This window comes from Delphinapterus leucas, chromosome 11 (assembly GCF_059928025.1).
Source record: "Delphinapterus leucas isolate spDelLeu-1000000601 "Yukka" chromosome 11, BTC_Dleu_Yukka2, whole genome shotgun sequence".
In the NCBI taxonomy this organism is placed as follows: Eukaryota; Metazoa; Chordata; class Mammalia; order Artiodactyla; family Monodontidae; genus Delphinapterus; species Delphinapterus leucas.
The window spans coordinates 40,810,907-40,838,376 of NC_143139.1; the positions used below are offsets into that span (position 1 = coordinate 40,810,907).

General features: G+C 38.6%; 1 protein-coding gene across 4 annotated transcripts in view; it reads right to left on the reverse strand.

Annotated features, from left to right (window-relative positions):
* TFCP2 (transcription factor CP2) overlaps positions 1–27,470 on the reverse strand; it is a 51,335-nt gene that overhangs the window by 16,539 nt on the left and 7,326 nt on the right. For 3 of the 4 annotated variants that reach the window (XM_022572157.3, XM_022572156.2, XM_022572155.2), the window contains exon 2: positions 174–325. In XM_022572157.3, coding sequence (XP_022427865.1) covers positions 174–325 — 152 coding nt within the window. Of the gene's footprint in view, positions 1–173; positions 326–10,578; positions 10,587–18,832; positions 18,918–27,470 lie in introns of all 4 variants that reach the window. The other variant, XM_089920722.1, reaches the window with a different exon arrangement.

Genomic DNA, 27,470 nt, shown 5'->3' on the forward strand with positions numbered 1-27,470 from the left:
AAAATGGACAGGTAGACAAAAGAAACCAGTAATATATATCAAATACGACACTGAGGCTTTGACTTTAACAGGTCACACTAGAGAGATGTACTTTTTACATATAAGTGTACCTAATTAAATACCATGAATCCAGCAGGTCTGCAGTAATACTAATGAATAACACCATATCTAACCTTGATTGAGATATGTCAGGGTTTCATCATGGAGTTTCACTGCTGGAGAGGTGGCAGCACAAAGCACATATTGAAAAGGGAGGATTTTATTCTCATTATCTGGAGGCAAACTTGACTCTTCTTGCTTAAAAATGGGCAATGCTAGGACATCACTGAAATAAAACAAACAAATGACTTACTTTAACATCTGACAATGCTGTAAGAGCCGATTTATTAATGAAACCATTTAACTGCAATTCGCTTTGGAAAACCATAAACATGACACACCTTGGAGAAGTTTCTTCCTAACCATTCAGATTACCTGCTGTAATATCCCTCTGACCACAACAATGTGGGCAATGACAGACATTCACTACTAAAACCACTTAAGTGTCCAAAGAGAGTGTTTCTAGGAATCATAGACAGGGGCTCCTAAAAGGGCTCTGAAAATTGTATGCAGAGTTCCCAGATGTCAATTTACGACACTCAGTAATGTATTTGTTCCCAGAAAGGTACCAACTGCAGAATCTTTATAACCACATCAGCTCATCTACTCTAAGGATTAAAACAATAACCCAAATTCCAAGAAACCACATGAAAAGCACAAATCAATGACCAGTATATATTTCAAGGTCAGTTTACATTCTGTGGAATACAACTAATATTGATATATCCCTACCAGCTATCTCCTCCAAGAAAAAGCTTCTTATACTTCTCAGTTTATCTAAACTTGCAAACCAAAGAGACACATCCAATGAATTCTAATATGTTGCTCATTCTTATGTACTGGACCAAGTTTGAATCCTAGCTTTCAGTCTCTAGAACCTTTGGGCAAATCTTGGGCAAGCTCTCTTAAGTCTTCATTCCTTCATCTATAAAATGGGAACCACATTTGCTGCAAAGAGTAAATATATGAGAAAATATTTCAGAAACAATAAGGGGCTAAAATGGATGGAAAAGATTAGAAATAATTTCCCCTCAGGGAGAGATATACCATGTTCTTGGATTGGAAGAATCAACATTGTGAAAATGACTATACTACCCAAAGCAATCTACAGATTCAAGGCAATCCCTATCAAACCACCAATGGCATTTTTCACAGAACTAGAACAAAAAATTTCGCAATTTGTACGGAAACACAAAAGACCCCGAATAGCCAAAGCAATCTTGAGAAAGAAAAATGGAGCTGGAGAAATCAGGCTCCCTGACTTCAGACTATACTACAAAGCTACAGTAATCAAGACAGTATGGTACTGGCACAAAAACAGAAATATAGATCAATGGAACAGGATAGAAAGCCCAGAGATAAACCCACACACATATGGTCACCTTTTTTTTTTTTTTTTTTTGCGGTACGTGGGCCTCTTACTGCCGTGGCCTCTCCCGTTGCGGAGCACAGGCTCCGGATGCGCAGGCTCAGCGGCCATGGCTCACGGACCCAGCCGCTCCGCAGCATGTGGGATCTTCCCGGACCGGGGCACGAACCCGTGTCCCCTGCATCGGCAGACGGACTATCAACCACTGCACCACCAGAGAAGCCCTGGTCACATTATTTTTGATAAAGGAGGCAAGAATATACAATGGAGAAAAGACAGCCTCTTCAATAAGTGGTGCTGGGAAAACTGGACACCTACATGTAAAAGAATGAAATTAGAACACTCCCTAACACCATACACAAAAATAAACTCAAAATGGATTAAAGGCCTAAATGTAAGGCCAGACACTATCAAACTCTTAGAGGGAATCATAGGCAGAACACTCTATGACAGAAATCACAGCAAGATCCTTTTTGACCCACCTCCTAGAGTAATGGAAATAAAAACAAAAACAACAAATGGGACCTAATGAAACTTAAAAGCTTTTGCACAGCAAAGGAAACCATAAACAAGATGAAAAGACAACCCTCAGAATGGGAGAAGATATTTGCAAATGAAGCAACTGACAAAGGATTAATCTTCAAAATTTACAAGCAGCTCATGCAGCTCAATATCAAAAAACCAAACAACCCAATCCAAAAATGAGCAGAAGACCTGAACAGACACTTCTCCAAAGAAGATAATACAGATGGCCACTAAACACATGAAAGAATGCTCAACATCACTAATCATTAGAGAAATGCAAATCAAAACTACAATAAGGTATCACCTCACACCAGTCAGAATAGCCATCATCAAAAAATCTACAAACAGTAAATGCTGGAGAGGGTGTGGAGAAAAGGGAACCCTCTTGCACTGTTGGTGGGAAGGTAAACTGATACAGCCACTATGGAGAACAGTATGGAGGTTCCTTTAAAAACTAAAAATAGAACTACCATATGACCCAGCAGTCCCACTGCTGGGCATATACCCTGAGAAAACCATAATTCAAAAAGAGTCATGTACCACAATGTTCACTGCAGCTCTATTTACAGTGGCCAGGACATGGAAGCAACCTAAGTGTCCATCGACAGATGAATGGATAAATAAGATGTGGCATATATATACAATGGAATATTACTCAGCCATAAAAAGAAACAAAATTGAGATTTGTAGTGAGGTGGATGGACCTAGAGTCTATCATACAGAGTTAAGTAATTCAGAAAGAGAAAAACAAATACCATATGCTAACACATATATATGGAATCCAAAAAAAAAAAAAAAGGTTATGAAGAACCTAGGGGCAGGACAGGAATAAAGACGCAGATGTAGAGAATGGACTTGAGGACACGGGGAGGAGGAAGGGTAAGCTGGAACGAAGTGAGAGAGTGGCATGGACTTATATATACTACCAAATGTAAAATAGATAGTGGGAAGCAGTTGCATAGCACAGGGAGATCAGCTTGGTGCTTTGTGACCACCTAGAGGGGTGGGATAGGGAGGGTGGGAGGGAGACGCAAGAGGGAGGAGATATGGGGATATATGTATATGTATAACTGATTCACTTTGTTATACAGCAGAAACTAACACACCATTGTAAAGCAATTATACTGCAATAAAGATGTTAAAAAAAAATTTGTTTTCCCCCTCAGAAGTCCTAGCCATGGTTAGTGAGAAAGAATATTCTGGGCCTTGGAGACCAACTGTTGTGATCAGCATTCAGTCCAGATCAAACTTTAAAAGGATCTTAAGAGCTGTACCAAATTAAAGAGTATTTCAAATTATCTCAAGACATGCCATGAAATTCTCAAAATGAAATGTATTTTAATTTAAAAAATATGTACATATACTCACTAGAACATTTAAAATGAAAAAGAATGACAACCCAAATATTGGCAAGGCTGTAGACTAACTAGGACTCTCATACTTTGCCAGTAGGAATGTAAAATGATACAACCACTTTAGAAAAAGGTTAGGCAGTCTCTTACAAGAGTAAACATGCATGTGCCCCTTGATCCAGCAATTCTACTCATATGTATTTACCCAAGAGAAATGAAAATATAAGACCAACCACAGACTTGTACATGAATGTCCATAGCATAAAAGCAAAAACTGGAAAGAATCCAAATGTTCATAATTAAGAAAATGGATTACAAACTATGGTATACTCATACAATGGAATACTACTCAGCAAAACAAGGAATGCAACAAAATGGATGAATCTCACAGACATGATACTGAACAAAAGAAGCCAGAAAAAAAGAATATATCATGCATGATCCCATTTACATGATGTTCTAAAACAGGCAAAATTAAAGAGAACAGTGGCTTGCTAGCAGGGTGGGGACTGACTTGGAAGGTATACAGGGAACTTCCTGGGGAGAGAAAAGTGTTCTATATTATGTTTAGATGTGTGTGGGTTACATGGTTGTAACTGTACAGCTGAAATTTGTGCATTTCAATCCATATAAATTTTACCTAAAAGAACAAAATAAATTATTGACTGGAGGATGGGAAATGGTATAAATGATAAAAGAGTAGTAACGTAATTTTTAAAGCTGGGGGATAGGTACAAGAGGGTTCATTACACTGTTTTGTTTATATATGTTTCAAATTTTCTACAATGAAGTTTTTTTTTTAAATAGAAAAAATATGTATAGGCCACAGTGTACTTCCAGGTATAAAAGAAAGGCAACAGATACATAACATAAAAAAACCAATTGAGATTCTAAAGGGTTAGAGGTCAGGGATCCAGTGATTCCTGTCAACATTCCCCACATTCAAAATGAAATACACTCAAACCTTTACCTGTAATTTAAATATTATGCTTATACTGTAAAACAAAGAGATCAAAATCAATTTTACTATCTACAGATGGAAAGGCATTCTTTATATGCACCTATATCCCTCAGCGGTCTACATTATCCCCAAACATTAGATTATAAGGTTATTACATTCAGGCAAAAACAACAATTAATAGAAAAGTGACTGCAATCATATGAATCATATATATAAGATTATAAATTCTTACTGGAATATAAAACAAGCAGCAAATGTTCTCATTATTGACCTAAGAATACACATAGGTACAATAAAAATTTAATGGCATGAATGTTAAAAAAAAAAGGAGGGTTAGAAAAAAAGAAATTTCTCTTTCTGCTGATGTCTAAATAGCAAAGACATGTTATGAGTTGAATCCAGTCAGCAGAGATACAAACCAGTGTTTATGAAACACAGGTTTCTGGTTGCTAAAAAGTATTTCAAAGGCAAGAAAAACAAAGGGTGCTTTTCCTCTTCCTTAGGCCTGAAGGTGTGTGTGTTTTGCTTACAGGGGTGGGGTTAAGAGTGGAGAAGGCGGGGGATCCTTCTTTCTGTCCATATTAATTTGTCAGGCGAAACATACTATTGTTCCCTTGAGATTATACAAAACTGTAGAAGCACTGGGGTTTCTAAAAAAGTACTGTCCCAGTTCTTCCTCTTCTCAAAATCAGGAAGCTACCACTGCTCCCACAGCAAACAGTATAGAAAATAAAGCAAAACACTACAAAATTAAACGTGAATTAGTCTTTAGGAGACTTTGTTGCCTTATCATCCTCAAATGCACCATATCTGATAATTCCTTGAAAGATTAGTGGCTATTACCAGGAATCAAGGCAAACTGGATTTTGCAACATAGCAACAGCTGAAACATTATGAATGTAGGGGTTTTTCTTCTTCTCAAGTATCAGTGCCTAGTAAGGTTAATATATAACAACAGTTCCTAGTCTTCTCAATATAATATGGCATTACACCTAACCCCTCACGACTAAGCAAAGGACTGTCACTTGAGGCCGGAATTCTAAAATTGATTCTAAAAGTTACCCCTAAAATTACCTCAAAACAGCACAGCCAACCGAAATACACAAAACTGTGTTATCTCATGAGAGATTTTAAAATCTAAAATGCTCCAGTATATTTGAATTACTCATGTTCCCACCACACTGTGTTGCTTTCACTCTGCTGCAGGAGCAAGAATACCACTCAGTTCCACATCCCCAGAGGTGGAGGCTAAAGGTCACTGGCAAACCCAGCTCTAGGCCCGTTTACAACAAAACTATAACAAACAAATTCAGCGAGAAACAATTGTAGAAATACAGAAGGCTGCTCCTTCTCAGACATAAATTGAGTACAGATTTGGAAAACCAACTCTAGTGGACTCTAAGTAGTTGCTACCAATGTATAATTCAGCATTTTATTATATTCTTTGATTGCCTCATATACTTAATTCATTCCAATGAAACATGAGCTATTTAAAGGGAGTAACTTCTCTTTTGTGTGTTTAGTAAATACGTGTTGACATGATTTATATTTTTATTTGTTCCTCCAGAATATTCAGCCCTAATACATTTTTTTAAAATAACTTTATTTATTTATTTTTGGCTGCATTGGGTCTTCATTGCTGCACACAGGCTTTCTCTAGTTGCAGTGAGCGGGGGCCGCTCTTTGTTGCATGCGTGGACTTCTCATTGCAGTGGCTTCTCGTTGCGGAGCATGGGCTCTAGGCACACGGGCTCAGTAGTTGTGGCTCGCAGGCTCTAGAGCGCAGGTTCAGTAGTTGTGGTGCAGGGGCTTAGCTGCTCCACGGCATGGGGGATCTTCCCGGACCAGGGCTCAAAACCGTGCCCCCTGCACTGGCAGGCGGATTCCCAACTACTGCACCACCAGGGAAGTCCAGCCCTAATACATTTTAATCACTTTCGAATTTTCAGCATCTCACAGTAACTCTGATCAAATATAAGGATATAGAAATCTTACCTGTTAAAGATAAGTATATGTTAAAAATGTGCACTGCTAAGCAGAAATCCACACCTGAGAGTAGAGGCCTAGCAGAAAGCATTTGAGTGGAAGTAACTGAGGAACAGAAACAATATCAGGTATGATCTTTCCTGTACGTAACTGGGATTCCATGAAGAGCTGCTTCAGGGTCCTCTGAGGTATAAGTTACCCTGTGACACAAGACAGCCTCTTAATGGTCTCTACTAATGCACAGCTATGGTTTAACCTTCTCCCCCAGGCTTACCATCTCTTGAAACCCTCTTCTAGAGAGCCTGGAGTAAAGGGAGGGTGAGGTTTGATGAACTTTACCTTGAGTAAGAGGCAAACAGACAGATGTCCACAGCACCTAAGGAAATTAGAAACTACCTTGGGACAATAAGATGCCATGAACTTCTGGGCTTCCCTGATGGTGCAGTGGTTAAGAATCCGTCTGCCAATGCCGGGGACACGGGTTCGAGACCTGGTCTGGGAAGATCCCACGTGCCGCGGAGTAACTAAACCCATGTGCCATGAGCCTGTGCTCTAGAGCCTGCAAGCCACAGCTACTGAAGCCTGCACACCTAGAGCCCGTGCTCTACAGCAAAGCCACAGAAATGAGAAGCCCTCGCACCACAATGAAGAGTAGCCCCTGCTCGCTGCCAACTAGAGAAAGCCCACGCGTAGCAACAAAGACCCAATTCAGCCAAAAATAAATAAATAAATTTATTTTTTTTAAAAATGCCATGAACTTCTAACTTCCCTATTTATAACACTTATTTAGACTCCATCATTATGAAAATAAAACATGAAATAAAACATGTCAATATCCCTATGTTAGTTACAGAATGAAAAGGCAAGAACTGAAAAGACTACACCCTACACTGGGGTCAGCTTCAAAAGAAAAAAATATCCAGTAAATAATTGGTCATAACACTTTTAAAGAGGAGAGGACAGCAGACTGATTTCCTTGGATTTGTGGGAAGGATGGAAGGGCAGGTCAGGGAGGACACCTGGCCAGGAGAGATAGCCCTGCAAGTTTTAACATGAAGCCAGTGAGATGCCCTAACTACCGAGTAATGGTGAAATTAACTGACTTTCTTGGTAGGAGCCCTCTGTCACAAAGTGGTAAAAGATTTTTGCTACCTGAGCATCTGGTGAAAAATCTCATTCAACTAGAAAGCAGCATATATAGTAAAAAATTTGCCTTGCTAATTGTTCTATCACCCAGATGGCAGAATAAGTAGAATTATAATTCTGAACCTAAGTTTGACCAATCAACTTAGGTTCAGAAAGAGAAACTGATCAGAAAAGAGGAAGTGGTGAGAGCCTCAAAAGAAAGCAACCAAACCAGGTAGGCTGGAAGAAGAAGGAACACAGTGAGAGCAGGCTTCAAACAGTGAAGGCAGGACTCAAGTTCAAGGTCTGAGACGGGAAAAAGTTCTCAAAAATGAAATCTGCCAATCCCACATTATCTGAGATAGAGGGAGAAAAGAAGGGAGGTATCTAAAGAGACTGGATGGAAAGGTCACCAATCAACTCAAGACTTAGAAGGACATGCACAAGAAAACTAAATATATAAAAGGAAAGAAACCATTTTTTAGAAAGTGGCAACAATATACATAAGAAGCAAGCTTGAGCTGAAGCCCAGAATGTGCTGAGGCTTGCAAAACAGAGAAGGCACAGGTACACTCTTTGATGTAAATGGCATATTACTAATTAATATAAAGCAGAGACAGAAGAACATCTCAATTCCTGTTTTTTCTTCTATCTTTTCTGTAAAGAAAAACCATCTTGAGAATAGAAAAAGACCACCAAATATGGGATTAATAGATCATGATACATAAGACTATCAAAAAGTACCTGGAATGAAATTATATACCTGGATGAAATTATATACCAGGAGAATCAAAGAATGTGCAGATGAGATCCATTGGTGACACTCTGTGTGTAAACTCAGACAAATCTCATGATTCTGATAATGCCAAATATCATATTAGCTTTTTATGTCTATAGTAGCAATTTTCAAAATGAAAAAAGAGTATATGCTTCCTACCTTATACCAGAGCGATCTGATATGAAGTCCAAGGCAAGACTGCAGAAAAGGTTATTCAAAGAATAGTTCATGAGTTATTTAGGCAGGGCACCAAGAATCACTGGAAGCCATAACCAAACTATCTCATTTTCCTTTTTGAATATGGTTTGACCAGGGAATGCTATAAGCATAAATATATCTGGATTTCAACAATGCATAAACCAGTCTCTCTTGAGATCCTTGTTGAAGGTGAAAAATATGAATTCTATAAGTTAAGTGGCTTTAAGATAACTACACAACTGCACCTAGAGTGCAGGTAAGTCTAGAAGAAGGTTTAGTGATATGCCACAGGACCCCAGAGAAACCTGTCCTCTGCAACATGTTTTAGAAATAAATGACCTCGATGAGGACACTAAAGAGGACGATGATCAAATATGCAAATGACAGGAATCTGGGATGGGAAAGCAATTTCATATATGATAGGATCAACTTTTAAAGTAATTCTAATTGGCTGGAATAGGAGGCTAAATCTAACAGGATAAAATGTAATAAGGATAAATATAAAGTCAGGCACTTGGTACTAACAACAGCAACAACAAAATGGCCCAATGTATGTGAGAAAGACCAGGACTTAAAAAAAAAAAATTATTTGTGAGACAAGCAATGTAACATGGCTGCCAAAAATGCTGATACCAGGTTTCATCAAAAGTGAAGTCTGAGGGGCTTTCCTGGTGGCGCAGTGGTTAAGAATCCGCCTGCCAATGCAGGGGACACAGGTTCGAGCCCTGCTCCGGGAAGATGCCACATGCCGCGAAGCAACTAAGCCCGTGCACCACGACTATGAGTCTGCATTCTAGAGCCCATGAGCCACAATTACTGAGCCTGCATGCCACAACTACTGAAGCCCATGCATCTAGAGCCCGTGCTCCACAAGAGAAGCCACCGCAATTAAAAGCCCACGCACCACAACAAAGAGTAGCCCCCACTCACCACAACTAGAGAGAAGCCCATGCACAGCAACAAAGCCCAATGTAGCCAAACATAAATTAATTAATTAATTTAAATAAAAAAGTTATAGGGCTTCCCTGGTGGCACAGTGGTTGAGAGTCCGCCTGCCAATGCAGGGGACACGGGTTCGTGCCCAAGTCCAGGAAGATCCCACACACCACGGAGCGGCTAGGCCTGTGAGCCATGGCCGCTGAGCCTGCGCGTCCGGAGCCTGTGCTCCGCAACAGGAGAGGCCACAACAGTGAGAGGCCCGCATACCGCAAAAAAAAAAAAGTTATAGATAAGATCCCCTTACAGAGCACAGAGCAACACTGTCATCTAAATTTCTATCTCTGCACAGCAACAAATCTTACTAAATTATTCTACAAACACCTAGTGTTTTCCTACATTCCAGTTCATTGTCCTTACAGTATTACTCATACTTGAGGAAGCATAAATGAATTATTTAAAAATAGTAAAGATTACGTAACTCAACAGGGCCTACTATGTTTATGGTAGGTGCTTTATACAACTCTACCGAGTAGCTTAACTCTACTCCCCTGGAACTTCAAACTTCAACTTCAAACCTGGAAAAGGGACTGTTCGGTATGACCTCCAAACACAAGGAAGCAGTAGATAAAAACAACACATCTGGATTTTATGCTGATGATGTCCTTGAAAGAGATACTGGTCATCTGACAGTCTTTCTTTATGAATACTGTTTCTGGAACTTTTTTCTAGATCTCAATACTGGGCTTAATGTTCTTTAAACACTTTAAGAAATGCTTCTAGGTATAAACCATTCTTCAGCAGTTAAGAGACCAGAAATTTGAATTGTTGTCATTTATTATGTACATCTCAAAGTTTACCCAAAAATGAAGCTAATTTCTTTTTTCCCTCCAAGTCTTTGTTGTTGTTGTTGTTGTTTTAAATATTTATTTGGCTGCACTGGGTCTTGGTTGTGGCACACGGGATCTTTTTAGTTGCAGCACGCGGGATCTGTAGTTGCAGAATGTGGGATCTAGTTCCCTGACCAGGGATCGAACCCGGGCCCCCTGCATTGGGAGTGTGGAGTCTTAGCAACTGGACCACCAGGGAAGTCCCCCTCCAAGTTCTTGAATCTCCCTCATTTCTACCATGCTGAATTATTTGCCAATTACCACTTATTTCCTTCTATAAGCAATGTTTTTTATTTTCCTTTAACTTAGAAAGTCACTAAAAACTTCTCATTTCAAATCTGTCTAGAAGCCTTACTTACTTTGGAAGCTGAAAAGTATCTGACCAATATCAGATACAAATTTACTTCCAGAGAGCTTGTGAGATATTAAAAGTTTAGTCAAAGCAACCTGAATCAGCAAAGCCCGACCTCAGGAGATTTGCCAGATATAGGCCTGCTTTCTGTTTTTTTCCAACATTACAGGATTAGCTCCTACAGCCTACAAATCTCATTAAAACACTGCTAATTGAAAACATCCCCTGTGGCATCATTAGTACCAGGCTCTTTCATTAAATTTCTGAAATCACCGACTCTTCTCATTTAGGTGATGGATGACAACCATGGGTTCTATATTCCAGGGAATCTGGCAGTTTTGATATAAAAAAAATAGAGTTCCCATTTCAGTATTCAAAGATCTGATATCCAGCATCATATTATGACCTATCTGGGAAAACAACAATAGTTTTTTGTTTTTGTTTTCCTGTGACTAAGGGAAACCACGCTTAGCCCCTTATATTGCCGAACCTCAAAGCTTCTTTTCAGGTCCAAAATGTCTACCAGTTCTTTTGTTTTTGTTTGTGTTTTTGTCTTTGTTTTGCAGTTAAGCTTCCCTCCCTCTTCACTAGCAAGAATCACTCACCACCTTTGAGGTTCTTGTGCCTCGCTCATTCCATCCCCGCTACCAAGCCCAGCTAGCTAGCTTCAAAGCTGGACAATCGCCCTAGTCCCCCGTTCCTCCCTGCAGTGAAAGACAAACACAGACATTTTTCTGTTTGTTAACGCTTTAACCACTAATGACTTTTGGGGAAATCCTAAAGTATCAGAATACCAGTCCCATGAAATGGTAAAAAGACTTTAGCTATCCCGCTCCCCTTTATGCTCACAGTGGCAGGGCTTATGAAAATTTCTCCTCCTTCAGACCACATCTTTGAGGAAGGTCCTTTCTTCTAAAATGGCCAACATATTCCCTGGAGATGATGCAGTCAAAGCAGATCTGTTATTTGCTCCCTTCCTCTTGTAGAGAAGGCGGATAGGTAGGTAGGTAGATAGATGAATAAACAGATGATAGAGAATTAATTTGCATTTCTAAGGATATGCAGAGCAAAAGACACCCAGTTCACTAAGCTTCAACCCTTCTCAGGAATGATAACTAGCTTTTTATCATTATCCTCCAATCTACAGCCAGAGTAACCTTTAAAAATGTAAATCTAAAATGTCACTACTCTGTTTACAATGCTTCAGTGGCTTCCCAATGAAATCGTGATAAAGCACTAGCTCCTCAACACAGCACTCAAGGCCCTTCCAAACGACCCAGGTTACTTGTTCAGTCTCATCTCTCATTATACTCCCCACCTCTCTTTTCCCTCTTTAAAAGTTTCAGCTGACAAACTGTAGCTCTCTTCCCTTGCTCCTCTCCACTCCCACTCAACTACTACCATTGATTTTTTACACGTAAACTAGCACTTAATCCACACAATAACACTGTGGGGTAGGAGCAACTGTCTCCCCTCCTTCTTTGCCAGTTGAAGAAACTGAGGATCAAGTAATTTGAGATGTTAAATAATTTGCCCATGGTTAAACGGCTAGTAAATAGCAAATATAAATCCAAGTTTATTTATCCATTCACTCAATATTTTGTGTGCACTTATGGGCCTGGCACTGTTTTAGGCAGAGAGGAAACAGTAAACAAATTTTATCCAAGTTTTATCCTTCTTTATTATCACTCAATGCCTGGCATAAAGCAGCACCTGTTCAAAACATTATCCTGAGGAAAAAATGTGATCAAGAGCTCCTGTTCAACGCCCCGAAGATATTTCTAAAGGTGGTGCACGCTAATACTCCACACGTGGCTATCTGTGCAATTCATACGAACAGAACGATAGTGTCAATTAACTGATTTCACAAAAAGGGCTCAAAGCTTTTGCAATGGTTGATTCCTCTGTCCAGAAGCTGAACTTCCAGAATTCTGCCTGCCTGGCTCATTTTCATCCTTCAGGTCTCTGCTATACTGTCGGGTCTACACAGAGACATTCCTGGTCACTCTACCTAAAGCAGATTGTACGCATTTTCATCAGGGCACTTTTTTCTGAAATTTCCTTGTCTATATATCCGTCTGTCTATCTATCTGTTTTCTATCTATCTACCTACCTATCTATTTACTACTCCTCCCATAAGAATGCAAACTCCAAAGAGTGCAAGGACCTCACCTGTCTTGTCATCCTAGTATTAACAAAGCCTGGCCGTAGTAGGTACTCAATAAATACTGTTTAAATGATTACAACAACAGTAATAATAGGAATAGTAATAATCCCATTAGAAAATCCAGGTCTTTATAATTAGGTTACTCAGCAATGATTGGGTTATACTTGTGGATGAATAGTCCAGAAAATGCTGCTATCATTTATTATCAAATCTCTATTGAGCACTTGGCTGTCTACCACCGCTGTGAAGAGCTTCTGAGTATTTGTATGTTACTTACAACTGCCTCCCCACATACAATTTTACTAATTAAATCTCTCATACAATATTTCTAAGCATCTTTCACTACCAAACCTACAAACCTTGAAAGCATCTTTTCTTTTGCTCCTGATACAATGAACGCAAAATTCCTCCTCCTAGGAAAGGCTAATCCTTACCCACAGACTTACAATCCATGCATTCTCAATTCCCAAGAACTTTATTCCCTTGTTTGTCCCCATGCATGTACCATCAATCTCCCTTTATTGGATTATACCCATTAGCATATATTCACGTTTGAGTATCTCCCATCTTTAACAAAAAAAAAAATCTTCTCACATCTCCCTTCAACTACTACTATACTTTGTATCTTTCATAACTAAAATTATCTATATGTATTCAGAGTGTCCATTTCCTCATCTCTGATTCATTCCTCAAACCATGACAGTTAGGTTTTCACTCCCCATGGAAAGTGCTTGTCTTAGTCACCAATGATTTCCATGTAGCCAAACTAAAAGTCACTTCTCTGGGCTCATCTTACTTCGACTCTCAGCAGCATTCAACATAGCTTTAACTGGGACTTCCCCGGTGGTCCAGTGGGTAAGACTCCGAACTCCCAAGGCAGGGGGCCCAGATTCGATCCCTGGTTGCATGCCGCAACTAAGAAGTCCGCATGCCACAACTAAAGATCCCGCATGCCACGACGAAGATCCCGCGTGCCCAGCTAAGACCCGGTGCAGCCTAAATAAATATTAAAAAACAAAAACAAAAACCATAGCTGTAACTCCTACACTGGCTATTCTCCTCTCTGGCCTCCTGAATATCCTCTCCTAATTTTCTTCCTACCTCACCAGCAATGCCTCCTCAACTCCCTTGTGGCAACCCCTCTTCCTCCATAAAACCTCAGGACTTGATTTTGGCTCTTCTCTTTCTACACTCCCAGATGATCTCATTAATTCCCATACACTTAAATAATACCTTATTCTGATGACTCCCAAACATATCTACTAGGTCCAGACTTCTATTTTGAACTCCAAATTCCATATTTAAATACCTATCTAACATTGCCTCTTTGATGTCTCTCAAGGATATCAAATGGGCCAGGTCCAAAAGAGAACTCTCAATCCTCCTCCAAACCTGCTCAGCCTACCTCCCCTCCCCCCAGTCCTCCCACCCTTGTACTGGATGGCAAACGATTCATCAGAATGCTCAAACTAGAACCCTTGAAGGAATCCTAGATTGATACTTTTCCCTTATCTCATGCCCATTAACAAGTCCTATGAATTTTTATCTGAAAAATGTATCTTGAACTCATCTTCCTTTCAGTAAAGTATAGGAATTAAGAGTGTAGGCACTGGAGTCAGACTACTAGAATTTAAATCACAGCAATAATAACAGCTGGCATTTATTGAGCATTTACTCTTTGCCTAACACTGTCCTAATTGTTTTATAATACGTATATTAACTCATTTAATTTTCATAAGAACCTCATGAGGTGGGTACTATTATTTCTATTTTAAATTAAAGCAACAGAGGTTAAGGAACTTGTCTAATCCTGATAGAACCAGAATTCATACTCCTAAATCTAGCTCCAGATCTCACTATGCTAGGTTGCCTCTTGGAAAAAGGAGACAAAAGATAGGGGGAGATCAGTTTAAAGCTAAGGCAACAGTCTGGGTAAGAAATAATGAGAATCTGAATGAGTAATGAAAGTAGGGACAGATTTATGAAATATTCAGGTAAGTCTTAAATAGAGAGTTATATCATGTTCAAGGACTGAAAGACTGAATATTATAAAGATGTCAATTTTTCCCAAACTGATCTGTAGATTCTATCCCACTCAATATCCCAACAGATTCAACTTGACAAGTTGATTCTAAAATTTTATCAATTAACAAAACCAAGAATAGCCAAGATACTCCTTAAGAAGAAAAAACATAAGAAATTTACCCTGTCAGATATCAAATATTATTTCGAAGTTTTTAGTAATTAAGACAGAATGGTATTGACTCAGATAGACAAATTAAACTATTTCACGAATACAGAACCCATAAACTGACCCCACATATACAAAAATTTGATTTATGACAGAGCTGATATCACTGGTCAGTGAAAAAAGGACTGACTTTTTAATTAACAATGTTGGAAAAACTGGATATCTATATGGGGAAAAATGAAATTGGATCCTTAACAATACCCAATACAAAATTCAAGTAAAAAAAACAATTCTGGGGGCTTCCCTGGTGGTGCAGTGGTTAAGAGTCCGCCGGCCAATGCAGGGGACACGGGTTCGAGTCCTGGTCCGGGAAGATTCCACATGCCACGGAGCAACTAAGCCCGTGCGCCACAACTACTGAGCCTGGGCTCTAGAGCCCACAAGCCACAGCTACTGAAGCCTGCACCTAGAGCCCGTGCTCTGCAACAAGAGAAGCCACTCAATGAGAGGCCCGTGCACCGCAATGAAGAGTAGCCCCCGCTTTCCGCAACTAGAGAAAAGCCCCCGTGCAGCAACAAAGTCCCAACACAGCCAAAAAAAAGAGTTCCCTAGAGGTCCAGTGGTTAGGACTTGGCTCTTTCACTGCCATGCCCCGGACTCAATCCCTGGTTGGGGAAATAAGATCCCACAAGCTGCATGGTGCACTCAAAAAAAAAAAAACACAAACAAAAACAAAAAAACTAAGTGGATTAAAGATTTAAGTGTGAAAAGCAAAACTGTAAAACTTTTAGAAGACAATATAAAAGAATAATTCTGGGGGCTTCCCTGGTGGCGCAGTGGTTGAGAGTCCGCCTGCCGATGCAGGGGACGCGGGTTCGTGCCCCGGTCCGGGAAGATGCCACATGCCGCGGAGCGGCTGGTCCCATGAGCCATGGCCGCTGAGCCTGTGCGTCCGGAGCTTGTGCTCCGCAACGGGACAGGCCACAACAGTGAGAGGCCCGCGTACCACAGAAAAAAAAAAAAAAAAGAATAATTCTATGGCCTTAGAGTAGGCAAGAATTTCTTAGACATTAATGTCATATACCATAAAAGAGAAGATTGATAAATTATAATACACTAAATTAATAACTTTGGAACCAGTGACACATAAAATGAAATGATAAGCCATAAGCCAGGAGAAGATACCAGCTATACACATAAATGATAAAAGATGAGGATCCAAAATATATTTTAAATTCCTATAAATTAATATAAAAAAGACCAATCCCTCTGCTCCCCACAAATAAAAACTTGAATAATTACTTCTCAGGAGACAACATAAATAACATAACATATGAAAAGGTGCTCAGACTCACAGGAAATCAGGAGAATACAAATTAAAACCACAATAAAATCCACACCCACTAGATTGACAAAAATTAAAATTCTGACTAAATAAAATACTGGCTAGGATACAGAACAACCAAAACACTTAAAGTATACCTGGAAAAACAATTTAGTATTATTTTTTATGAAGATGCACAAACTTCATAATCCAGCAATTCAATTATTCCTACAATCCCTCTGCCTGGAATAGATTCTCCAACTTTGCATGACCAAATCTTACTCTTGAGATACCACCTTCAGAAGGTAGAAGTAGTATTTCTATGTTCTGAACTCCTATAGCACTTTATAAGTGTTTCTGGCATACCAATTTCTAGCCTGCATCATACATATTTATATTCAAGTCTTATCTTCTCTACCAAATTGTAAGCAAATAGAGAACAAGAACCTGCTTGATTTGTCTTTTAATCACCATAGCACTAGACACAGCACCTGCATAAGGGAGCATATGATAAAGACTCAAAGCTACAGAATCAAGCTGTAGAAAACCTAGCACATAGAAGGCACTCAAATATTTGTTAAATGGGTGAATAAAAATTTGCTTAGTGCCTAACTGAATCAACCAGGAATTGCTGTGCGTACCAAACATGAACTAGTGGTGAAATAAAAATGAGAACGCTGATTCGTGTATCCAAAGTCCCAAATGAATTTTTCTCCCAGATTCTAGCCTGATGATGCATAGTGAGAGTCAACTACCAGCTACAACTGGAAACTACTGCCAACAAGGCAGATAAAGAATGAGGGCAGGATAGGAGGAGGTGGAAAAAAGAAAAAGAAGGTAATAAAGTAGAATAAGTAAGGAATGGCAACATTATTGGACTGTAGGTCATCTTCCATAAGAATTATAAGAGGGCAAGAAAACTAAGAAAGCAAAGAAATATTTATAGGGGCTTCCCTGGTGGCGCAGTGGTTGAGAATCCGCCTGCCAGTGCAGGGGATATGGGTTCAAGCCCTGGTCCGGGAAGATCCCACATGCCGCGGACCAACTAAGCCCGTGCACCACAACTACTGAGCCTGTGCTCTAGAGCCCGTGAGCCACAACTACTGAGCCTGTGTGCCACAACTACTGAAGCCCTCGCACCTAGAGCCTATGCTCCACAACAAGAGAAGCCACCGCAATGAGAAACCCGCACACTGCAACAAAGAGTAGCTCCCACTCCCGCAACTAGAGAAAGCCCACGCACAGCAACAAAGACCCAACACGGCCAAAAATAAATAAATAAATAAATAAATTTATATATATATAAAAAGAAACATCTATAGACCTTTAGTAACAAAACAACAAATGGGATAGGACGATTTTAAAGATGAGGAAAGCTAGCCAGCAATAGATCACGCAGTAGAGACTTTTTTCCTTAAATTTATTATGCAGTATTTCAGACATATAAAAAGGTTTAAAAAAAAAAAGTATAACAAATACCTGTGTATACTCCACTCAGCTTAAGAAATAGAGCATTAACAGTTAAAGCCCTCTGTATACTTCCTCAGTTATAGCCCCCTTCAACTCTCAGAGGCAACAGTATCCTGAATTTGGAGTTAAACATTCTTACTCACTTCTTTATATTTTTACAGCAGTGCCATTTTTTTAAAAAGTAGTGGATAAATTTTGTGACAAAGGGAGGAATTTCATCTGTCCATCATAAGGGACTCTGAATGAAAGGGAAAGAAAAGGAACAGTTAGTAACAACTGATTTAACTCAGGACAAAAAGATGAAGCTTTGGAAGATGGATAGGTGACAGCTGAAGGGGAAAAAAATGAAAGTAAACAGTACTGAAAAAGTAGCACAGCAAAAAAGAAACAAAGATCAATGTGAATGGAGAGAAACAGCTGCCTCAGAAATGGCTATACTATTGTACTTGCCTTTGAAACAAAACAGAGTCAAAGTGAGTTCAGTTCATTCACTCAACAAATCAGCACAAACTATTTACTAGACACTCTTCTAAGGTACTAGGGATACAGCAGAGAACAGAACAAAGTCTCTGCCTTCAAGGAACATTTATTCTAGTTGGGGAAAGAGGCAAACAAATGAATAACACATCAAATATTGCAGAAAAGATAAAGAACAGAGAAGGCAGAGTGCTGGTGTGAGCGGAAGGAGATGCTTGCTATTTCATGTGAAGGTAGTTAGAGAAGGCCTCTCTGATAAAGTGACATTTAGGCAGAAACCTAAAGGAAGTGAGGAATGTAGAAGACTATCTCAGGAAGAGTTACAGCAAATACAAAGGCCCTGAGGTGGGAGTGTGCATAGCATTTGAGGAACCGAAAGAAGGCTAGATGTGGCTGGGGTCAGCAGCAAGGAGAAGGGTAGACACGGACAAGATGGTCACAGAGGCACCACATGTGGAGCAATGCCAGAACTGAAGCTTTTATTCAAAGTGAGATGCAAAATCACTGGAGCGTTTCCAAGAGAAAAGTAACATGATCTGGTTTACATTTTAAGTAAGATAATCATATAATTTATCACTCAAACAGGGACACTGGTGAGTAAAGGAGGGTGCTATTGATAGTTATGTTAGGACAAAAGGCATTAAGAAGACTTTAATTTTTACAGGCTGCTGTGTGGAGCCAGCCTGAAGGGGTTCCTCTGGCCAAATCTGGAACAATTGATCAAAATATACAGTGATAGTAAAAGACTGCAATCTACTGAATAAAGTAAGAATCTATGAGGCTACACTGATAGAAATAAATAAGAAGGAAAAGCTCTTTTTTTAAAAAAGTGATTCAGTTATATATATATATATATATACACACACACATATATATATAAATTCTTTTTCATAGTCTTTTCCATTATGGTTTATCACAGGATATTGAATATAGTTCCCCCATCCTATATATAATAGTTTGCATCTGCTAACCCCAAACTCCCAGTACTTCCCTCCCCCACCTCCCTCTCCCCCTTGGCAACCACAAGTCTGTTCTCTATGTCTGTGAGTCTATTTCGGTTTCGTAGATATGTTCATTTATGTTGTATTTTAGATTCTATATATAAGTGATATCACTTATTTGTGATATTTGTCTTTCTCTTTCTGACTTACTTTGCTTAGTATGATAATCTCTAGGCCCATCCATGTTGCTGCAAATGGCATTATTTCATTCTTTTCTATTGCTGAGTCATATTTCATTGTATATGTATACGACATCTTCTTTATCCATTCCTTTGTTGATGGACATTTAGGTTGTTTCCAAGTCTTGGCTATTGTAAATAGTGCTGCTATGAAGATAGGGATGCACGTATTTGGAAAAGCTCTTTCATATAGTAGAAAGCCAACTAACCAATTTAGAAGGAAGGATATAATTAGAAAATCATCTATTAGCAACCATCATAATGATAACTGATTAGGGCAAGAATCATCAATAAACACTAAAACTGATAGGTAAAAGTTTGAAAAGTAATAGGATATTTACATAGTCTCGAAGTATCTCCCCACAAGATACTTATCAATTACAAAAGACAAATTTACAAGGGAGAAAACTGGCATATGCCACTTTCACTAAATGGCCAAAGTTAACATTGCCAGTGATGGAACCAAGCAATAGCATGTGTATCCTAATATGATACACAGAGAAGAATTCAGCATCACTTCTTAGGTATTACTACCCAAAGTGCATTAACTGAATTTAATCATGAGAAAACAACAAACCCAAAATCATGAGAAAACAACAAACCCAAACAAACTGCCCTGTATTCATCGAACTGTCAATGCCATGAAAATACAAAGAAAGACTCAGGAACTATTCTAGATTAAAGGACAAGAAAGACATGTCAGATGACTGACATGAGATGACTAGCGAAATGTGAATAAGTTCCATAGCTCGATAATGGTATTGTGCCAGTGTCGAGTTCCTGATTTTGATCATCGTACTGTGGTTTCATTAAGAGAATTTCTTGTTTCAAAAAAAGGCACATTGAAGTATTTAGGTGTTAAGGGGCATCATATCTGCAACTTACTCTTTAATAGTTCAGGAAAAGAATAATTCTAGGTGTCTGAAAAGAGATAGGCAGAGAGCTAAAGCAAACTTAGTAAAAGTTAACATTTAAGGAATCCGGAAGAAGGGTATGCAGAAATTCTTCAGATTATTTTTGCAAATCTTCCACAAGTCTGAAATTATTTTTTATTTAAATGAACAAAATACCCACACACAAAGGTTTCAGTGTAGACAATAGACTGGGTGGGGGGTGGTGCGTGCAGAGTTAAAAGCAGGGTTGGACCATTTAAAAGGCTATTGTAGATTAAGGACAGAGGTCATGGAAGATAGCAGAGTAGGAAGCTCTAGGAATTGGTCCTTTCACCAAAAGAGCTATTGAGCTGGCAAGAAATGCTTAGAGTAATTACTTTGAAACTCTGGAATCCAGTCCAACACTTTCAGCATCCAAGGGAGTGCCTGATGAAGAAAGAGGCTGGTAAATTTTATTTAATTTCAGCATTTGGCATAGCACCTATCATCCTCCAGCTCCCAGTCCCATGGGAGGCAGCAGTGGGAACAACAGCCCAAGATCCTGTTGCAGCTTGCTGGTGCTAGGGTGGGCAATAGGGATCTTGTCCTCCAAAAATAAAGGTTATGTGTCTTTCTTTCTTTTTTTTTTTTGGCCACACTACACAGCTTGCATCCGGATCTCAGTTCCCCAACCAGGAACTGAACCCAGGCTACAGCAGTGAAAGCCCAGAATCCTAACCACTAGGCCACCAGGGAACTCCCAAGGTTATGTGTCTTGATCACTGCTTTTGACTGCTGAGGAGCTGGCAAAGAGGCTCACCATTGTTTCAACCCCCATGGCTGAAGTGGCTTCCCTAACAAAGTGAGATGAAGAGATTCAAAAAAAGAGAACACTCTCTTTTTTCCTTGTCTTTTCTTATTGGATCCAGGCATTTAAGGAAATCTCTGTCAAGTCACTGATGGGGTGGAGATAACAGAAGCGACTTCAGTGACCATATACAGCAAGGAATATAGTCTTTGCAAAACTAGTTTGGAAGAGTCACTAAACTTAGAGACAACTGCAGCTTTCATCCAGTAATGACAGTAATCTCTAAGAAGGGAGTAGAATCTGATTTCCAGAGTTACCACATTACAATACTCAAAATGTCCAGTTCTCAACAAAAAATTACAAAGCATACAAGCACATGAAAAAATACTCAATGTTGCCAATTATTAGAGATATGAAAATCAAAACCACAATGAGGTATCACCTCACACCAGTAAAAATGGCTATCATCAAAAAGTCTACAAACAATAAATGCTGGAGAGGGTGTGGAGAAAAAGGAACCCTCCTACACTGTTGGTGGGAATGTAAATGATGCAGCCACTGTGAAAAAAATTATGGAGCTTCCTCAAAAAACTAAAAATAGAGCTACCATAAGATCCAGCAATCCTGCTCCTGGGCATATATCCAGAAAAGACAAAAACTATTATTCGAAAAGATACATGCAGCACTATTTACAATAGCCAAGACATGGAAAGGACCCAAGTACTCATCAACAAATGATTGGTTTAAGAAGATATGATATATGTAGATACACAAACACACACACACACACACACACAAAATGGAATACTACTCAGTCATAAAAAAGAATTAAATATTGCCATTTGCAGCTACATGGATGGACCTGGAGAAAATTATACTAAGTGAAGTAAATCAGACAGAGAAAGACAAATATTATATGATATCACTTATACGTGGAATCTAAAAAGATAATAAAAATGAATCTATAGGCAAAACAGAAACAGACTCATAGACATAGAAAACAAACTCACGGTTAGCAAAAGGTAAAGGGAGTAAGGAGGGATAAATTAGGAGTATGCAATTAACAGATACAAACTACTATAAATAAAATAGATAAGCAACAAGGATTTACTGCGTAACACAGGGACTTAACTATACTTCAATTAAGAAAAAATTACGAAGCATACAAAGACAAAGGAAAGTACAGCCTATTCACAGGAAAAAAGAAATTGACTGAAACCATCCTCTAGCAAGCCCAGATACTAGACTTACTAGACAAAGATTTAAGTTAACTGTCTTTAATATGCTCAAAGAGCTGAAGGAAACCATGGACAAATAACTAAAGGAAACCAGGAGAACAATGTATGAATAAGTACAAAATAGCAACAGAAAGACAGGAAGTATAAAAAGGAACCAAGCAGAAATTCTGTACAAAAAAGTACAATAGCTGGAATTAAAAATTCACTAGAGGGGTTCAATATCAGATTCAACCAGGCAGAAGAAAGAGTTAGTGAACTTGAAGACAGGAAAATTGAAATTACTCAGGCTGAATTATAGAGTATTGAGTAGAGTTCCCTGTGCTATACCGTAAGTCCTTTTTAGTTATCTACTTTATATATAGTAGTGTGTATATATCACATTTTGTTTATCCATTCATCTGTCCATGGAGCCTTGGGTAACTTCTGATATTTGGCTATTGCAAATAGTGCTGTCATGAATATGGGTGTATAAATATCTCTTTGAGACTCTGCTTCAAAAAACAAAAAAAAGAAAGAAAGAAATTACTCAGGCTGAGGAGCACAAAGAAAAATGAAGGGACTTCCCTGGTGGCCCAGTGGGTAAGACTCCATGCTCCCAATGCAGGGGACCCAGGTTTGATCCCTGGTTGGGGAACTAGATCCCCCATGCACGCTGCAACTAAGAGTTCGCATGCCACAACTAAGAAGTCCGCATGCAGCTAAGAAGTCTGCATGTTGCAACTAAAAGATCCCACATGCCACAACTAAGACCCAGTGCAGCCAAAATAAATAAATATATAAATATTTTTAAAATAATTAAAATTAAATAAATTTTTTAAAAAAAGAATGAAAAAAAAGAATGAAGAGGGCCTTCCCTGGCAGTCCAGTGGTTAAGACTCCATGCTCCCACTGCAGCGGGTGCAGGTTCAATCCCTGGTTGGGGAACTAGGATCTTGTATGCCATGTGGCATGACCAAAAAAGAAACAAAGAAAAAGAAAAATGAACAGAGTGTAAAGGGCCTATGGTACACCATCATATGTATGAACACACATATTCTGGGAGTCCCAGGAAGAAAAGAGGAAAAAAAAAAATTTAAAGAAAAAAATCATCAAAAACAGTCCAAATAGATGAAAGACATGAATCTACACATCCAAGAAGCTCAACAAACTTCAACAGGATAAATCTAAAGAATTCCACACCAAGTGCATTATATTCAAACTGGTGAAAAACAAAGAGAATATTCAAAGCAACAGAAAGGAAGTAACTCATCATATATGAGGGACCCTCAATGAGATTAACAGCCAATATCTCATCAGAAACCATAGAGGCCAGAAGGCCGGGGATGATACATTTAAAGTGCTGAAGGTAAAAACTATCAACCGAAAATTCTAAAATAGGACTTACCTGGTGGTGCAGTGGTTAAGAATCCACTTGCCAATCCACCTGTGCAGGGGACACAGGTTTGAGCCCTGGTCTGGGAAGATCCCACATGCTGTGGACCAACTAAGCCCGCGCACCACAGCTGCTGAGCCTGCACTCTACAACCTGCGAGCCACAACTACTGAGCCCACATGCCACAACTACTGAAGCCCATGTGCCTGAAGCCCATGCACCTGAAGCCCATGCGCCTAGAGCCCGTGCTCCGCAACAAGAGAAGCCAGCCCACAATGAGAAGCCCGTGCACTGCAAAGAAGAGTAGCCCCCGCTCGCTGCAACTAGAGAAAGCCCGCACACAGCAACAAAGACCCAATGCAGCAATAAAGACCCAATAAATAAATAGCCATACGTGGGAAATGTTTAAAAAAAAAAAAGAATTCTAAAATAAAAGAGAAATCAAGACATTCCTCAACAAAAGCTAAGGGAATTCATCACCAGTTCACCTGCCCTATAAGAAATACTAAAGGGAAACGAAAGGGAAAGGCTAAAATGAAAGAATACTGAGCGGTAACTCAAAGTCACACAAAAAAATAAAGATCATTATATCATCAAAAGTATACAAACAATAAATGCTAGAGAGGGTGTGGAGAAAAGGGAACCCTCCTACACTGTTGGTGGGAATGTAAATTGGTACAATCACTATGGAGAACACTATGGAGGTTCCTAAACAAACTAAAAATAGAAGTATCATGTGATCCAGCAATCCCACTCCTGGGCATATATCCAGAGGAAACCATAATTCAAAAAGACACATGCACCCTAATGTTCACTGCAGCACTATTTACAATAGCCAGGACATGGAAGCAACAGAGGAATAGTTAAAGAAGATGTGACACATATACACAATGGAATATTACTCAGCCATAATAAAGAATGAAATAATGCCATCTGCAGCAACATGAATGGACCTAGAGATTACCATACTAAGCAAAGTAAGTCAGGCAGAGAAAGACAAATATCATATGATATCTAGAAAGATGACACAAATGAACTTATTTACAAAACAGAAACAGACTCCCAGACTTCAAAAACAAACTTATGGTGACCAAAGGGGAAAGGTGGGGGGAGGGATAAATTAGGAGTTTCAGATTAACATATATACACTACTATATATAAAACAGATAATCAGCAAGGACCTACTGTATAGCACAGAGAACTCTATTCAATATTCTGTAATAACCTATATGGGAAAAGAATCTGAAAAAGAATGGATATATGTATATGTATAACTGAACTACTTTGCTGTACACCTGAAACACAACACTGTAAATCAACCGTACCCCAATATAAAATAAAATTTAATTTAATGATTTCATATTTTAAAAAAGATCATTACAAAGTTTATATAGATAAATACACAAGATAGTATACCGTAATTTTGGTATGTAACTCCTCTATTTGTTTCTTATATGATTTAAAAGACAAATGCATAAAATAATAATTATAAATCTACAGTAACAGGTACATGATGCATAAAGATGTAATTTGTGACAATAACAACATAAAGAGGGGAAATGGAATTAATGTATGCTCTTTTTTATTAATTGAGATATAACTGATATACAACATTATATTAGTTTCAGGTATACAACATAATGATTTGATATTCATATATACTGCAAAATGATGACCACAATAAATGTAGTTTAATGTATGCTCATGAAGCTAAGTTGGCATCATTTCAAATTAGATTGCTATAAACTCAAGATATTAACTGTAATCCCCAGAGTAATCACTAAGAAAGTAACTTTAAAAATATACAAAAAAGAAAATGAAGAGGGAAACAAAATGGTACAATAGAAAAAAATCGAACACAAAAGAAGGCCATATTGGAGGAATTGAGAAACAAAAAAAGATATGACATATAGAAAACTATCAATGGCAGAAATAAGTCCTTCATTGTCACTAATCACTTTAAGTACAAATGGGTTAACTGACCAATTAAAGACACAGATTGGCAGAAAAGATGTAAGAAAAAAAGGCCAACCACATGCTGCTTACAAAGACTCACTTTAGATACAACACACAATAGGGTGAAAATGAAAAAAAAAAGAAAATATTCCATGCAAATAGTAAACAAAAGAAAGCTGGAGTAACTATACAAGTATCAGACAAAATAGAACTTAAGTCATAAATTGTTACAAGAGACACAAAGAAAAAAAAGAGAGATGCACACAAAAGACATTTTATATTGATTTAAAAGGCCAATTTATCAAGAAGATAGAATAACTATAAACATGTACACACCCAAACAACAGAGCCCCCCAAAATAAGAATCTAAAACACTGATAGAATTGAAGAGATAAATAGACATTTCTATCATTGAGGACTTCAATACCCTACTTTAAATAATGAGTGGGACATCTGGACAGAATAGCAATAAGGTAACAAAGGATTTGAACAACACTATAAAGCAATCAGGCCTAACAGACATATACAGAACACTCCACCCAACAACAGCAGAATATATTATCTTCTCAAGGACACATAAAACATTCTCCAGGAGAGACCACGTTAGGCCATAAACCAATTTTCAGTAAGTTTAAAAAGATCAAAATCATACAAACTATCTTCTCTGAACACAATGGAAGAAAGCTAGAAATCAGTAAAATAAGGAAAGCTGGAAATTTTGCAAATACATGGAAATTAGCTCAGTTTTTTGTTTTTTTTTAAGCTCACTCTTAAACAACTAATGGATGAAAGAAGAAATCACTAGGGAAATTTAAAAATACTTTGAGACAAATGAAAATGAAATCACAACATACTAAAACTTATGGGACACAGTGAAAGCAGTACTTAAGGGGAATTTTATAGCTGTAAATGTCCACATAAAAAAGGAAGAAAGACCTCAAATCAAATAAACTAACTTTACATCTTAAGGGACTAGAAAAAGAGCAAACTAAATCCAAAACTAGCAGAAAGAAGGAAATAACAAAGATGAGCAGGAAAAAATACAGAATTTAAAAGATAGTAGAGGGGACTTCCCTGGTGGTCCAGTGGTTGAGAATCCACCTTCCAATGCAGGGAACACGGGTTTGATCCCTGGTTGGGGCACTAAGATCCCACATGCTGCGGGGCAACTAAGCCCATGTGTCACAACTACTGAGCCTGCACACTCTAGAGCCCGCACACCACAACCAGAGAGCCCACGCGCTGCAACTACTGAGCCTGTGTGCTCTGGAACCCACACACCACAACGAAAGATGCCGCATGCCTCAACGAGGATCCCATGTGCCACAACTAAGACCTAACACAGCCAAATAAGTAAATAAATATTGTTTTTTAAATAGCAGAGGATCAAAACCAAAAGTCAGTTCCTTAAAAAGATAAACAAAATTGAAAAACTTTTAGCTACACTGTCCAATGAAAAAAAGAGAGAAGACACACATAAATAAAATCAGAAATGAAAGTGGGATATTACTACCAACCTTGTAGAGATTAAAGGATTATAAGAAAACACTGAATAATTATATACACACAAATTAGATAATCTAGATAAAACAGATTTCTAGAAACACACAAAGTACCAAAACTGACTCAAGAATAAATTTAAAAATCTCAATAGACCTGTTAACAAGCAATGGAATCAATAATAAAAAACCTCTCAACAAAGAAAAGTCTAGGACCAGATGACTTCATTGGTAAATTCTACCAAACATTTAAAGAATTAACAACGGACTTCCCTGGTGGCACAGTAGTTAAGAATCTGTCTGTCATTGCAAGGGACACAGGTTCAAGCCCTGGTCCGGGAAGAT